The sequence below is a fragment of the Schistocerca serialis genome, unplaced genomic scaffold, assembly GCF_023864345.2.
Source record: "Schistocerca serialis cubense isolate TAMUIC-IGC-003099 unplaced genomic scaffold, iqSchSeri2.2 HiC_scaffold_1370, whole genome shotgun sequence".
Classification (NCBI taxonomy): Eukaryota; Metazoa; Arthropoda; class Insecta; order Orthoptera; family Acrididae; genus Schistocerca; species Schistocerca serialis.
Genome location: NW_026047592.1, coordinates 7,385,917 through 7,402,729, shown reverse-complemented (window position 1 = coordinate 7,402,729; position 16,813 = coordinate 7,385,917). Strand labels below are relative to the sequence as shown.

Here is a 16,813-nt window from a genome sequence, read left to right as displayed (position 1 = left end):
AAATTCACTATGGAGACCAAAGAAGAAGGAAGACTACCATTCCTGCACATCATAGTCAGGAGAATAACGGACAGCACCCTGTGCCACAGCGTGTATCTGACTCTATAAAACACATAAACTCAGTTCTCCTTATGGCACTGTGAATAAATTCAATAACAAAAAGTGTGATGAATGTTGCAGCGTACATTTAATTTCCACTTTGGCTTTGCATTCAAGATCAGTCTTACCTGAGAGTGCAACATTACATCTTTGGTTAATTTAATTATATGTTCATTAGATTTTGGTTATAAGGCACGTTTTGCTGCCTAATGTTTCATCTCCAAATGCTGGAAACAATTCATGGAGGAAGAGGAGTATGTAAGACATTGGTGGACCAGGTTTGAAGAATCTGTGAATTTCAATACTGTGTAGAAGAGCTCAATCATTTGAAAATAACTTTCAGACCTTGTGGCTATTCTAACAGATATACATAAGGCACTACATTCTAAAATATTTGAATCTTTCACTGAAAAACAAGCAACTAGAGGAAAAGTTCTCTTGCCATTTGTAAAAACAGTCGCAGATCGCGACCTCCGAGTGCTATGAAGAGAAGGTATTGACGCAGTGCTTAAACCAAACTGAAGACCACAACAGCAGCCATACTCAAGTAAATTGCTATGCAGTAGTTTCAGTGAATTTGACAATGATGTAGCTGCTTTCATGGTGGCCCAGTCATATTGTGGGGTAGGGAATGCCAGTGACAGGGCTGGAATTGTAGGTGACAGATGGATTTTTGGCAAAGCCTTGTATCAATACCTCCTTAATTATTGAGCTGAAAAACTGTAAAAAACATTCATACAGTAAAATCACACAAACAAATTTCCTATTTCTGCAGGTATTGTGCCTTCTGTTTCTTTTTCATTACAAAAACATATTGATTCAAGTTTATAAAGTCACAACTATGTCACTGTGATTTGTGTAACACACATTCTGGAACATGTTCCAGGAATGTCATGAAACAGACAGCTTTAAATACTTAATCTAGCTCATCTTTCAAGACTTGCATGCCAACAACAACTCCATCTATCCAATCTGTTTTTATTTCTCTTTCATGTAAAGATTTCTCCACAATGGATATCATCTGCCATGTAGGCAGTGCAAGAGGAAATTCCACACTCACATTTGGGTAATCAAGTGGAGTCTGTGTCTTGTCAGAACCAAGTACAATCAACCCAATTTCATCTTTACCACTGGTAAATATCTGGAAACATATTAAATGGTAAAAATAAGTTATGTTTATAACAAGTTGTATACCAATAAAAACATCACACACAGATACTCTTTATAAAATTATTTAATTGGATAGATAAAAAATCTACTCACCAAGCAGTGGCAGAACACACACATAAAAGACTGTTGTGATAGGGAAGCGTTTGGAGTCAGTGACTCCTTCTTCAGGCTGAAGGGTTGCAGGGGAAGCAAGAAGGGTGAAGGAAAAGGACTGGAGAGGTCTAAGAAAAGGGGTAGATTTTGAGAAAGTTACCCAGAACCGTGGGTCATGGGTGACTTACCGTACAGGATGAGAAGGAAAGACTAATTGTTGGGGACTGCATCAGGCAAGATTTGGAAACCTGAGAGCTTAAAGGTGGAAGACAGGGTAATATGCAAGACAGAGATTACTACTAAAACTGTACATGACTTAATAAGAGTGAGAAGCTAAGCGTATTGTATACAACAGCTGTGGGAGGGGGCAGTGAAAATAGACGGGAAAGACAATGAAAGATGTAGAAAGCTAAAACGGAGTGAAGCAAAGAGTAATTACAGTGAAGAAAGGCTGAGACAGGAGAAATTAACGTAAATTAAGGCAAGGTGGGTAGTGAGAGCCAAGGACACGTTGTAGTGCTAGTTCCCACCTGCAGAGTTCTGAGAAACTGGTGTCTGGCAGAAGAATCCAGGTGGCATGTGTGGTGAAACAAGTGTCGAGGTCACGTATGCCATGTTGTAGAGCGTGCTCTGCAACAGGATATTGTGAGTTTCCAGTATATACACTATGCCTATGCCCATTTATCCTAACTGATAATTTGGTGGTAGTCATGCAGATGTAGAAAGCTGAACAGTGTTTACATAATAGCTGGTATATGACATGTGTCGTTTCTATTTTTCGCCTGATCCGCAGTTCTGGGTGACTTTCCCAAAATCTACACCTTTTCCTGGAACTCTCCAGGCCTTTTCCATTACCCTTCTTCCTTCCCCTTCAATGCTTCTATCTGGAGGAGTCACTGGCTCCGAAAGCTTGCCAATCACAACAGTGTTTTATGTGTATGTTCTGCTGCCACTTGGTGAGTAGATTTTTTATCTATTCAATTAAATAATTTTATCAATAATTTATTGTTTTTGTTGTTATAGTTACTCTTTATAACCTACTTAAAATACATCACGTACCCTCCTCTCCACAATTCTTCGAACACATAGTTTTGCCTTTTGTAAAAAATCACTGCGTTTCTGTATAACATACTTGGAGTCAAAGTGTCCAACATCTATTACAATCATAAACAGAAGAAAGAAAGTCATTGTATTTATTGGCAGTATTACCCAATCAAATATTTTGAAAGAGTTCCAGTGGTATAAATTTACAAAATCTTACAAATAAATATATACGTTTATTCTTTAAATCAATTCTTAGCAATAACATAATAGTATAAATTGCAGAATCAATATAGCCAATTTTAATGTAATGACTGCAGTACAAATACAAAATAACAGCGGTAAGTTATAACAAATGAGAGAGAGAGAGAGAGAGAGGCATTTAGACATTGTTTCATTACAGTGTGAAACTTATTAGAATTAAAATGAAGCCATAGTGAATTATTACATTCCAAAAATAATAATTATTGTGCTCTTTCACCCCAAAATACTACATTCATTAGGTAATATATACTTTTAATTTCAGAAATTTTTACAACAGCTCTGGACTTCACTGACTCGATGAATTTATTACATGTGTCAATGAATGAGGGTTGATAACACTGCTTTAGTCATTCAATTGTTCGTCATGTGATATTCGCAATGTTCTTAATAACTTCTTATGTAAAGTTCTATCATCAAAAAGATAATCTACATAAGTTTTAAAAGTCGCGAATCTTTAAACAACAACTTGAAAATGGGTATATCAGTATTTTGTATACATTCTAGCATTGCTAGATTTACTTTTAAATTTTAAAGTATATGAGCAGATTGAGCAACTTTTCATCCAGAAAATTTGCTGTTGGCAAGACCTCACTACAAAGAAAAATTCATAAATACCAGCATTGTAAGTGATACAAAACAGGTATTAAGCAACGGGCATAAATATCGTTCTGCTTGACGAGAAAAAAAGTAGGTAGATGAAAGAGTAAATTGGGTGCAAGGATTGAACATAAACTCACCCAAATTACAAAGGATCTTTTTTTTTTTAAAAAAAGAAAAAGAAAAAAAAAGAGGGTCACTGCTCAAGAATTGAGAACTACCCCCCCTTTCTTTTACAGGCTTGCTTTCACTTTTCAGATGAGACCATGTCCCACATATGTGAAGAAAATAGCCAATATGTAAAGAGAATTCCAGTTAAAGAGTTTTCTAGAATGAGATTTTCACTCTGCAGCATAGTGTGCACTGATATGAAACTTCCTGGCAGATTAAAACTGTGTGCTGGACCAAGACTCAGACTTGGTGATCATAACCCCAGACCTGTGTTGCCATTTTCGGAGGTAGATCTCGTATCTGGAAAGAGGAGATGACAGTTAGGGTACTATGGGCAAGCAGCTGCCATCAATTTTTGATGGTGCAGAACACACAATAGTGCAACTGCTGCCTAGTCAAAAGGCACCTGTTACCAGTCTTACCCCACAATAGTGTATCGAATCCAGACTTAATGCTGAAGCTGATAAAAAGTCATATGAGAGATTCCTGTAATCTAGGTGTGACTGCACAGCCATATTAAAGTAGAGTGGACCACACCGCGGTCGGTGTCGCTGAGGCATAGAAGAGCATTCAGGTGCGACCTACATGTCTGCTTTAGTTGACAAAGACGGGGAAGCCATGTCAACTAGGCATCAAAGACCAGTCCTAAAAAACACAATGACAGAAATGCATAACGTAGGTCATGGCAGCCAAAAAATGGATGCTATGAGTGAAAGCGCAGGATTGTGCTTAGTGTATTGCTCCCTGCATTCTGCCTCCAGCAATAGCCGTCGCGGACGAACAAAAAAGATGGGGACACCATATGTCATGCAGCTGCCGCCAGATCATTGATAGCCGCATAAAGGAGAGCGGCACTCAAAACAGAACCTTGTGCAAGCCCCTTCTCCTGCAGGGGGGGATGCTACAGGAGGCACCAACCTGTACCCAAAAAGTGTGACATGGAAGAAAGTTCTGGATAAAAATCTGTAGTGGGCCATGGAGGCCCCACTCCTTTAAGGTGGCAAGGACGTTATGGCACCATGTGGTATCATAAGATATATACACAGGTCAATGAAAACTGCAACAAGGAACTGATGCTGAGCAAAAGCTGTTCAGATAGCACACTTCAAGTGGACTAAATTATCTTCAGTAGAGCGCCCTTGGCGAAAAGCACCCTGGATCGAAGCCAAAAGATCCGGGGATTCAAGGACACAATACAGCCTTCGACTAACCATATGTTCAAGTAACTTTCAGGACACTGAGTAAACAATCTGGACGACAGCTGTCCGTTTGAAGAGGCAATTTATCTGATTTCAAAATTGGAATAACAGCATTTTCTCGCTACTGGGAAGAAAATTCTGCATTGCACCAGGGGTGGTTAAAGAAAGGCCAGGTACACTGACGGAAAAATTTGCAACACCAAAAAATAATTAATGTAGAGTAATGAAATACCAGGAATATATTTGTTGAGACAACATATGTAAAGTGATTAACGTTGCAGGATCAGAGATCAATGTGAGTGTGAGATAAGCCACTGCAAATATAAATGTAAATGCTGGTACGCTGTTGTACACGTGTCATGTGTCAGTTTGTGGGATGGAGTTCCATGCCTGTTGCACTTGGTTGGCCAATATAAGGACAGTTAATGATGTTTGTGGATCGGTTGAAGCTGTCATCAGATGATGTCCAATATGTGCTCGATTGGAGGTAGAGCTGGTTATCGAGCAAGCCAAGGCAATATGTTGACACACTATAGCATGTTGGCTTACAACAGCAGTATGTGAGCAAGTGTTATCCTGTAGGAAAACACCTCCTGGAATGCTGTTTGTGAATGGCAGCACAACAGGTCAAATAACCAGACGGACATACAAATTTGCAGTCAGCGTTCGTGGGATTCATACAGACAGTTTTGTCAGTGGAAAAGCGAAAGCCATTGTCGATGCTCCAGGAGTAAAGACAATCAAGACATTGCTGAAGATGCCACTAAGTGAGACAGGTTCATAGAGAATTGCAATAGAAGGCAAAATCGTCAAAAAAAAGGGAGCCGGAGATGCCCAGTGGGAGACAGGCCATTATAGGGTTTATGGTGATAGCAAAGAGAATGACACTCAGAATGGAACCCTGAGACACACCATTTTCCTGGATAAAGGTGTCCAACAAGGGAGACCCTTCATGCACCTCGAAAACTCAGTCTTTTAAAAATGTCTGAAGGAAACAGGGTAGGTGGCCACGGAAGCCCCACATGTGTAGAGTATGGAGGGTACTAGCTCTCTAGCAGGTGTCATAGGCCTTCTCCAAATTGAAAAACACGGCGACAGTCTGGGATTTCTGCAGAAAACCATTCATGACATGGGTGGGCAAAATAATGAGACGGTCAACTGCAGAATGCCGTGTTGAAAGCCACACTGTGCATTCATCAAAAATTGTGAGACTCGAGCCACCATATCATCCGGGCATGAATCATATGTCCCATCACCTTGCGAACACACTGGTAAGAGAGATGGAGTGGTAGCTAGAAGGAAGTGTGTGTGTGTGTGTGTGTGTGTGTGTGTGTGTGTGTGTGTGTGTGTGTCAGAGAGAGAGAGAGAGAGAGAGAGAGAGAGACAGAGAGAGAGAGACAGAGAGAGAGAGAGAGAGAGAGAGAGAGAGAGAGAGAGAGAGAGAGCTAATTTTGGCAAGAGCTGGATTTCCATCAATAAACTGAGTTGAAGTCTGCTGTTGTGGTCTTCATCCAACTACTGCTTTGGTGCATCTCACCAGCCTATTCCAGCCTTTGTAAGCCTCTTCATCTCTGCATAGTATTTCAACCTAAATCCACTTAGAATGGTGAACCACCATTCAGAGAGTAACTTTTTAACAACACAGTTTGACTTCAGTAAAGGTTCTATACTGAGAATCCAACATAATATCTCAAAAATTCAATTCCAGTAGAATTAAATAGTGGAAATTATCCCCCCTGTCATCTTGCCAAAGCCTTTGACTGTTTAGATTAAAAAATTCTGTGAGGGGGAGCTAAAATAGTATGGCATTAAAAGTCTTCCCCTTGCATGGATTGAGTTGTACTTTAACTACAGAAAATGGAAGGTCACATTAACAAATGATAAGACAGTAATAAGATTAAACTCAAAAAGGGAAAACATAAAATATGGTGTGGCACACAGTGTTTGCTGCCAAGTCCACAAAAATGATTTACTTGGGGCACTGGAGGGCTTTGGAAAAACTCTAATGTTTTGCAGTGTCACAAACTTATTGATGCAAGATCTAAACTCATCCATACCAGAAACATTCAGGAGAATAACAGAACAGGCTTGTACTGATCCACAGGTACCAGCTTAAGGCCTAAAAACTTGTATTGTGCAGTTCTAAAGAAATAAAAGCGACTTACAGATACGAATATCAAAAGTAGGGATGTTGTTGTTGTTGTGGTCTTCAGTCCTGAGACTGGTTTGATGCAGCTCTCCATGCTACTCTATCCTGTGCAAGCTTTTTCATCTCCCAGTACCTACTGCAACCTACATCCTTCTGAATCTGCTTAGTGTATTCATCTCGTGGTCTCCCTCTACGATTTTTACCCTCCACGCTCCCCTCCAATACTAAATTGGTGATCCCTTGATGCCTCAGAACATGCCCTACCAACCGATCCCTTCTTCTGGTCAAGTTGTGCCACAAACTTCTCTTCTCCCCAATCCTATTCAATACTTCCTCATTAGTTACATGATCTACCCATCTAATCTTCAGCATTCTTCTGTAGCACCATATTTCGAAAGCTTCTATTCTCTTCTTGTCTAAACTATTTATCGTCCATGTTTCACTTCCATACATGGGTACACTCCATACGAATACTTTCAGAAATGACTTCCTGACACTTAAATCAATACTGGATGTTAACAAATTTCTCTTCTTCAGAAACGCTTTCCTTGCCATTGCCAGTCTACATTTTATATCCTCTCTACTTCGACCATCATTAGTTATTTTGCTCCCCAAATAGCAAAACTCCTTTACTACTTTAAGTGCCTCATTTCCTAATCTAATTCCCTCAGCATCACCCGACTTAATTAGACTACATTCCATTATCCTTGTTTTGCTTTTGTTGATGTTCATCTTATATCCTCCTTTCAAGACACTGTCCATTCCATTCAACTGCTCTTCCAAGTCCTTTGCTGTCTCTGACAGAATTACAATGTCATCGGCGAACCTCAAAGTTTTTATTTCTTCTCCATGAATTTTAATACCTACTCCGAATTTTTCTTTTGTTTCCTTTACTGCTTGCTCAATATACAGATTGAACAACATCGGGGAGAGGCTACAACCCTGTCTTACTCCCTTCCCAACCACTGCTTCCCTTTCATGTCCCTCGACTCTTATAACTGCCATCTGGTTTCTGTACAAATTGTAAATAGCCTTTCGCTCCCTGTATTTTACCCCTGCCACCTTTAGAATTTGAAAGAGAGTATTCCAGTCAACATTGTCAAAAGCTTTCTCTAAGTCTACAAATGCTAGAAACGTAGGTTTGCCTTTCCTTAATCTTTCTTCTAAGATAAGTCGTAAGGTCAATATTGCCTCACGTGTTCCAGTGTTTCTACAGAATCCAAACTGATCTTCCCCGAGGTTGGCTTCTACTAGTTTTTCCATTCGTCTGTAAAGAATTCGTGTTAGTATTTTGCAGCTGTGACTTATTAAGCTGATAGTTCGGTAATTTTCACATCTGTCAACACCTGCTTTCTTTGGGATTGGAATTATTATATTCTTCTTGAAGTCTGAGGGTATTTCGCCTGTTTCATACATCTTGCTCACCAGATGGTAGAGTTTTGTCAGGACTGGCTCTCCCACGGCCGTCAGTAGTTCCAATGGAATATTGTCTATTCCGGGGGCCTTGTTTCGACTCAGGTCTTTCAGTGCTCTGTCAAACTCTTCACGCAGTATCATATCTCCCATTTCATCTTCATCTACATCCTCTTCCATTTCCATAATATTGTCCTCAAGTACATCGCCCTTGTATAGACCCTCTATATACTCCTTCCACCTTTCTGCTTTCCCTTCTTTGCTTAGCACTGGGTTTCCATCTGAGCTCTTGATATTCATACAAGTCGTTCTCTGATCTCCAAAGGTCTCTTTAATTTTCCTGTAGGCGGTATCTATCTTACCCCTAGTGAGATAGGCCTCTACATCCTTACATTTGTCCTCTAGCCATCCCTGCTTAGCCATTTTGCACTTCCTGTCGATCTCATTTTTGAGACGTTTGTATTCCTTTTTGCCTGTTTCACTTACTGCATTTTTATATTTTCTCCTTTCATCAATTAAATTCAATATTTCTTCTGTTACCCAAGGATTTCTAGTAGCCCTCGTCTTTTTACCTACTTGATCCTCTGCTGCCTTCACTACTTCATCCCTCAAAGCTACCCATTCTTCTTCTACTGTATTTATTTCCCCCATTCCTGTCAATTGCTCCCTTATGCTCTCCCTGAATCTCTGTACAACCTCTGGTTCTTTTAGTTTATCCAGGTCCCATCTCCTTAAATTCCCACCTTTTTGCAGTTTCTTCAGTTTTAATCTACAGGTCATAACCAATAGATTGTGGTCAGAGTCCACATCTGCCCCTGGAAATGTCTTACAATTTAAAACCTGGTTCCTAAATCTCTGTCTTACCATTATATAATCTATCTGATACCTTTTAGTATCTCCAGGGTTCTTCCATGTATACAACCTTCTTTCATGATTCTTAAACCAAGTGTTAGTTATGATTATGTTGTGCTCTGTGCAAAATTCGACCAGGCGGCTTCCTCTTTCATTTCTGTCCCCCAATCCATATTCACCTACTATGTTTCCTTCTCTCCCTTTTCCTACACTCGAATTCCAGTCACCCATGACTATTAAATTTTCGTCTCCCTTCACAATCTGAATAATTTCTTTTATTTCATCATACATTTCTTCAATTTCTTCGTCATCTGCAGAGCTAGTTGGCATATAAACTTGTACTACTGTAGTAGGTGTGGGCTTCGTATCTATCTTGGCCACAATAATGCGTTCATTATGCTGTTTGTAGTAGCTTACCCGCATTCCTATTTTCCTATTCATTATTAAACCTACTCCTGCATTCCCCCTATTTGATTTTGTGTTTATAACCCTGTAGTCACCTGACCAGAAGTCTTGTTCCTCCTGCCACCGAACTTCACTAATTCCCACTATATCTAACTTCAACCTATCCATTTCCCTTTTTAAATTTTCTAACCTACCTGCCCGATTAAGGGATCTGACATTCCACGATCCGATCCGTAGAATGCCAGTTTTCTTTCTCCTGATAACGACATCCTCTTGAGTAGTCCCCGCCCGGAGATCCGAATGGGGGACTATTTTACCTCCGGAATATTTTACCCAAGAGGACGCCATCATCATGTAATCATACAGTAAAGCTGCATGCCCTCGGGAAAAATTACGGCTGTAGTTTCCCCTTGCTTTCAGCCGTTCGCAGTACCAGCACAGCAAGGCCGTTTTGGTTAATGTTACAAGGCCAGATCAGTCAATCATCCAGACTGTTGCCCTTGCAACTACTGAAAAGGCTGCTGCCCCTCTTCAGGAACCACACGTTTGTCTGGCCTCTCAACAGATACCCCTCCGTTGTGGTTGCACCTACGGTACGGCTATCTGTATCGCTGAGGCACGCAAGCCTCCCCACCAACGGCAAGGTCCATGGTTCAGGGGGGGGGGGGGGGGGATAAATGGGCAATTAGGCTCCCGTGTTCTAAGTTCCTGGGTATGCAGATACCAATCACGTGTGAGACCAGCATGTGGGTCAGTTAACCGAGAAGCTCAGTTCCGCCCATTTTGTACTTAGAAATCTCTTACTGTATGAAACTGGACAAAGGATTGCTAACACACTTTCACTCAGTTTACTCATATGGCATAATCTTCTGAGGTACTTCAGCTAAGCGGAAAAAAATATTTATTCTACATCTTGAAAAAGCTTCTTCAGGGACCCATGGATTCTCACACTTACATGCCTATAGAAGTTATATTCCCTAATGGTATTTGTGATTAATAACAAGAGTTGGTTTAAGATGAACTCAGCAATTCAGAACTGCAATACTAGAAGCAAAAATAATTTCCATATATAAAAACCTAAAATCAGGGTTGCCACAAGTTTCTCCAAGTGAAATTCCCTGATATTTCTCTGATTCCACAGACACATTTTAGAATTTTTCCCCGACAAATTTTGAGGTCTCGAGGAGAGGTAAAGACATAAGTCAACAAAAGAATGTAAGGGCTTTGTATTTCTCCCCCATTTTGTTTTAGGGCGCAAAAACAACTAGGGTCATATGTGTCCATGCCAAAACTGTGAAACACAAAGATGAAGAGAGGAGTTAAAAATGATTACATGTCAACGTTTAATGACAGAAGAGAGGACAGCTATAAACAGGGACGTGGAGAAAGGTCTACGATGTACGCAATAGGGAAATGGAGGCCCCGAACTAAAAATTAAATGGCCTTCACCATATTGCTACAACTGATAAAAAGTAAAACACGGTCGACAGCCCACGCATTGTTCACTAAAACGGCCAATAACTCAGATGGCAAACCCAAACGGGAACGTAAACAGTAAAAAAAAAAGGGCATCCCCTCAGGAAACGGCAGACAGTTAAAAGTTGGGTGCAATGTGCACAAAGTAGTGGGGGAGCACCACTTAACAAATGGTGATGGCTAAAAAGGCAGTGCCCAATATGCAACCTAGTTAAAATGACCTCGCCGCAGGAGGACTGAGAGGAGGTTGTCCAAGCCACTGGGAGAGGCTTAATAACCAAGAGCTTATTCCTATGAATGGAGGACCAGTGTCGATGTCAAAGTGACACCACCTCCTGACAGAAAGCTACAAGAGATCATCAGAGGGAATGCAAGAATTATTGGGCTGAAGTACGAGGAATGCAGCTTTGGCAGCAGTGTCAGCAACCTCTTGGACCGATATTACCTGGAACCCACATAAACATCACAGTGGCTCCATAAAAAGTGAGCAAGTGGAAGCTTTCCTGGAACCGGTGCATTAAGGGATGGACAGTCCACAGTGCACAGAGGCTTTGAAGGGTGCCGAGAGAGTCTGAGCAGTGACACAGTTGAAAAGAGTATGTCACCAGATGTACTCCATGATCTGATACAGGGTGAAGAGCTCTGCTGTAAATACTGAGCAATGTGCCAGAAGTCAGTACCAAAAAATGTTGGTTGACGTTGAAGGCACACCCGACACCATGGTCAGTCAAAGAGCCATCAGTGTACACAATGATACTATTGCAAAATTCCATGCATAGGTCGTGAAACTGAAGGCAATAGAGCGAGCCTGGTGCAGTGTCTTTAGAAAGTGAATGAAGGTCAAGGTGAAGATGGACTGCCGCACGAAGCCAAGATGGTGAAGGGTTCACACCCATCGAAAAAGCTGCAGGGAGCATGAAATGGGAGGACCAAGATAGTTTTGTATAAAGCAGGAGCCTCAGGAATTTTGTAGTTTCAATGAATGGAAGAGCAACAGGCCGAAGATGTAAAAATGGTGGGAGAAACCAGCTGTGCTGTCAGAAATTCATACAAATGTTTTTGTCAGTAGAAAAACGGAAGCCACTGTCGATGCTCCGTGAGTAAAGACGATCGAGACATTGCTGAAGACACCAATCAATGAAACAGGTTCATGGAGAGCAGCAGTAGATAGCAAAATTGTCAACAACAAGAGAGCCAGAGATGCCCAGCAGGAGACAGGCCATTGTAGGGTTAATGGCGACAGCAAAGACGACGACACTCAGGACAGAACCCTGAGGTACACCATTTTCCTTGATAAAGGTGTCCGAGGAGGCAGACCCCATACGTACTTCGAAAACTCGTCTTTTAAAAGTTCCTCAAGGAGATGGGGCAGTTGGCCCCATGTGCAGAGAGTACAAACGATACTAGTCCTCCAACAAATGTCGTAGGCTTTCTCCAAATTGAAAAACACAGCCAGTCTGGGATTTCCACAGAAAACCATTCATGACATGGGTAAACAAAGTGGGTAATAGCCAGAAGGAAGTTGTTTGTCCTTACCGGGCTTAGGTGTGGGTATGACAGTGGCTTCACGACAGTGGCTGGAAAACATGCCCACTGCCCAGGTCCGGTTGTACGTATTAAGCAAAAAGTGCTTGCCCACAAGAGAAAGGTGCTGCAACATTTGAAAGTTAACAGTGTCTGGTCCAGGACGGAGGATTGAGATGAAGTGAGAGCGTGATCTAGCTTCCTCATAGTAAAGGCAGCACAGTAACACTCACGATTCTGAGAACAGAAGGGTATTGCCCGAGTCTTCTCTGCTCATTTCCAATAGAGGTAGGCAGGACAATAGTGGGAGGAGCTCAAAATTTCTGCAAAATAGCGACCCAAGGTGTTGGAGATAGCAGTAGGGTACACGATGATATTGTCTGCTACTGTCAGGCCGAAAATTGGCGAATGGATCTTGCTCCCAGAGAACCGTCGGAGGTTGGTGCACACGATGGTAGAGGGGGAGTGAAACTGTTAAAAGAACTAGTGAATGAAGTTCAGCTACCTTTTTGGTTATCCCGAAGAATGCGAATTGCATCGCAGCACGCTTCAGTCCACCAAAGGACTGGGACACAGCATAGTAAAGAGGAAGTGTGAGGAATGGAATGTTCTGCGACAGTAAGGATAATGTTTGTAAGAAATTCCACCTGGTCATGACAACTGCGGAAATCGTGTTCGTTGAAGGTCGCCAGGGAGGAGTAAAGTCTCCAGTCAGCCTTAGTGAGCTGCCATTTCGATGTGCACGGAGGTGGGGTAGGAGTCAGCAAATGGATAGCACACAGGAAATGGTCGCTCGAGTAGGTGTCAGAAAGAACGGTTCGTTCAAGATGATGTGCAGGATGGGCAGTGAAGAAGGAAAGGTCCAAATGGGAATAGGTGTGTGACGAGTCTGAAAGCAACATGGGTGCTTCTGTGTTAAAGAAGACAAGGTTAAGTTGATTAAGAATGGCAGCAAAGAGGGCACCTCTCGGAAAGGTTCTGGAAGAGCCCCAAATGGGATGGTGTGCATTAAAGTCCCCAAGCAGCAGAAATCGGCGAGGAAGCTGTCCAATAAGCTGGAGGAAGTCGAACCTGGTGACATCGAATGACGGAGGGATGTAAATGGTAGAAAGGGAAAAGCTCAAGTGAGGAAGGAAAAGACAAACTGCAACAGCTCGATGACAGGTAGTCAGGGAGATGGATGGGTTGACTATGAATGTCATCCCATATGACTCCCCCATGAGACAGAATGCCAACCTCGAGCGGAAGGTCAAAACAGACCAGGAAGAAATGCAAAAGCTCAAAGCAGTCGCGAGGATGCAATTTTGTTTCCTGAAGGCAGAGTACAAGTAGAAGCTGCGATTCTAAAAGCAGTCATAAATCCTCTTTGTTGGTTCAAAGGCTGCAAAAGTTCCATTGGAGGACAGTCACGATGAGGACAATACGAAGGGGTGTCACCTCGGCAGCTGCCGAGTGCCAGTCTGCAAAAACTCGCTGCTACAGGGCACAGAGGCAAGAGGATCCTGCTCCATGAGGTCCTACAGAAGTGTCGGCTTTCTTCTGCTGTCGACATGAGGAATCCAGGGCACAAGAAAGGTTGGTGGGGCACACTGGCGACATGGAGGCCGGCCAGGAGAAGGTATCACATGGCGACACCGTCAAAGAGGATCTTTGGGTCAGCGAAAGAGAAGACCATTTGCCTTTGTTGGACTTTTTCGAGCCTTTCCAGTTGGCAGAGGGAGACTCATGTGTTGATTGGCTGGAGGGATGTAGCAAGTCTTCAAGGGAGTCTTCCTTCTGTCCTTTCCGGCCTGCCGGTTGTGTAGCTGGTGAGTTGCACAAATACTCTGAGAATCAACACTAATGAGGATAGTAGCAACTCACGCTAAAGATGATTGCTGAGCCACATCCAGGCATGTAAAAAAGACAATAACATTCTCACAACTAAACTTCCGCCATACCCTTTGTCACAAAACAGGAGCACACAGATATTCAGACACTCACCCAGACACAACTCATGTATACGTGATCACCACCTCTGGCTGATGCGTCAACAATCTCTGAGAATCAGATTCAAATAACCACTCCTCCTGTCTCCCTGTCTCTCATCGATAGCTGCTAGGCTAGTGGCAAGAAGTGGTGGCGGTACTGACTGCAATTCGAGGGGAGTGGTATAAAGGGGAAAAGCAGTAAGAATAAGGGAGTAGGGGAAGTTACGCACGTACTCAGCTGCATGCAGCCAGTGATGACACATGACATCTCAGTAAATAAACCATTTCATCTACTGAGACAAAAACAAGATTTTTCCAGTGCTCTTTTCAAATTTCCCTGATACATTTGAAATTCCCTGATTTCCAGAACATGCGGCAACCCTGGAAATACACATGATTGATGTGCCACAATAATATTTATTTCATATTAATAACCATCTAAGCTGTATTATTACACATTTATTGTGTTATGACCAGATTTGTTCACTGAACATATTCAGGTGGCCTACATGTGTAAAGTCATGACACAAATGGGCAATTTGAAGATGTTCAATCAGTGAAACCAACTGCAACATGATAAATATGTAATAACACATATAATCATTAATATTGGTCTCAGCTGTGGTGCTCAGCATGATCAAAGTCATTTATTTTACAGTTCGTTATGAATCAGATTTTGGCTTTTTAGGACATCATCAGAAATTGTCTGAGGATGACACAGAATGCCAAACGCTGGTTTATAACAGACTATAAAACAAATACTATTGTGGAAAATCAATGATGTGAATTTAAGCATTAATATATCTATGTTCCCTCAAGTACCAATGGCATATTTCCATGTAGACTGTGCACCTCTCCGTACGGTTCAGATTACAGCTTTATATTCTGCTACAAAAGTGTAACTGTATGACAAGAGACGGACAGGCAAACAAAAATCCCCAAATCCTTAAAAATGAAGTAAAAAAATACCCCATGAGACAAGGTGTCCATAATTTATAAGAATACCTGGGCTCCAGAAGGTAAATTCTGCATACTAATACTATTATATAGATCCTGACTTTAACCATATATAGAGAGCTGACAGTAGTCTGTGTCCCATTACATGAATGTTTTGTTTGAAGTATTATATAAAAATAGCAGCTAAATAGTATAGGACAAGCAGTGGATATTTTCAAAATCGCTGTTTTACCCCTGACATAACAAATCTACAAGTAATTTCATAATTATCAATTCGAGCAGAGAAGCACTAGCCATAATTTGTTGTTAGCATATTTTACAGACATAGGCAGCAGGGGATTACCAAAAGTTCTTGTTCTCTTATTTGCTTTAACCCGTGGCATCTTCAAGATGCTGACACTCCTATTTCAAGCATTTTCAATATGGAGACCACGACATCTGTCACTACACCCATGAACAAACATAAACAGGCCCTAACAAGTGGAATATTTAACACCAGAAATAAAGTGAAACTAATGGGGGAACCGCTCGAAGTAGGGGTTTTGGGCAGTGTCAATCAGCACACACAACAATAAGTATCATGACACCATTCCAAAATAAATATCAAACCAAAAATTATGCACACAAAATCCTCAACAAACCCTCAACAATCATCCCACCCCAAAACTGCAAAAAACAGCTATTGGTATCATACATTTTGCCTGAACTAAACAGCTCCAATGAAGACAGTGATACTAGAAACCCACACATACACTGAAACTTTCACTTGGTCTATACCGCTCAAACATAGCCAGAGATACCATGAAACCAGACACAAAAACCTGGTACTGCAAATTTCACTTGACCTATATAGCTCAACCAAGGTGCACAATACTACCAACTGCCACAAATCAACAACACCAGACCACACTCCATAAAACCCACCGATATAAGCAAATAAATACCCCCAAAAAATAATACCAAATTAATCAAACATAAATTACCTCAATGAACCGTAAACAAATCCACTACACTCTTACAAAAAGGGAAAAGGTCTTACCAACCACGGTTTCCCCCCCTCCACTCTCTCTCTCTCTCTCTCTCTCTCTCTCTCTCTCTCTCTCTCTCTCTCTCTCTCACACACACACACACACACACACACACACACACACACACACACACACACACCTAAGCACCACTTACCAAACAACTGATGCCTATCCCATACATACACACACACATCAAAAAACGTTTTGCATCTCCTCGGTTCCTGAACCTGTGCAGAAATTTGCAATAGAGATCAACATCGTTTCCGCCCTTTCTATTGATCATGAAAACCACACAGTGCATGTTGTACCACCATACAGCGAGACTCTCAGAGGTGTTGGTCCAGACTGCTGTACACACGGGTACCTCTGATACCCAGTAGCACGTCCTCTTGGATTGATGCATGG

The 16,813-nt window shown here is 41.7% G+C and overlaps 1 protein-coding gene across 1 annotated transcript in view; it reads right to left on the bottom strand.

The window, feature by feature from the left end:
* LOC126441764 (molybdenum cofactor biosynthesis protein 1-like) overlaps nt 1-3,714 on the bottom strand; it is a 69,366-nt gene extending 65,652 nt beyond the window's left edge. Inside the window, exons 1-2 of the mRNA XM_050090687.1 lie at nt 3,703-3,714; nt 1,048-1,240 (exon numbers count right to left, since the gene is read on the bottom strand). Of these exons, the coding sequence (XP_049946644.1) occupies nt 1,048-1,240; nt 3,703-3,714 (205 nt within the window). The remainder of the gene's footprint in view (nt 1-1,047; nt 1,241-3,702) is intronic.
* Between the last annotated feature and the right edge of the window lie 13,099 nt (nt 3,715-16,813).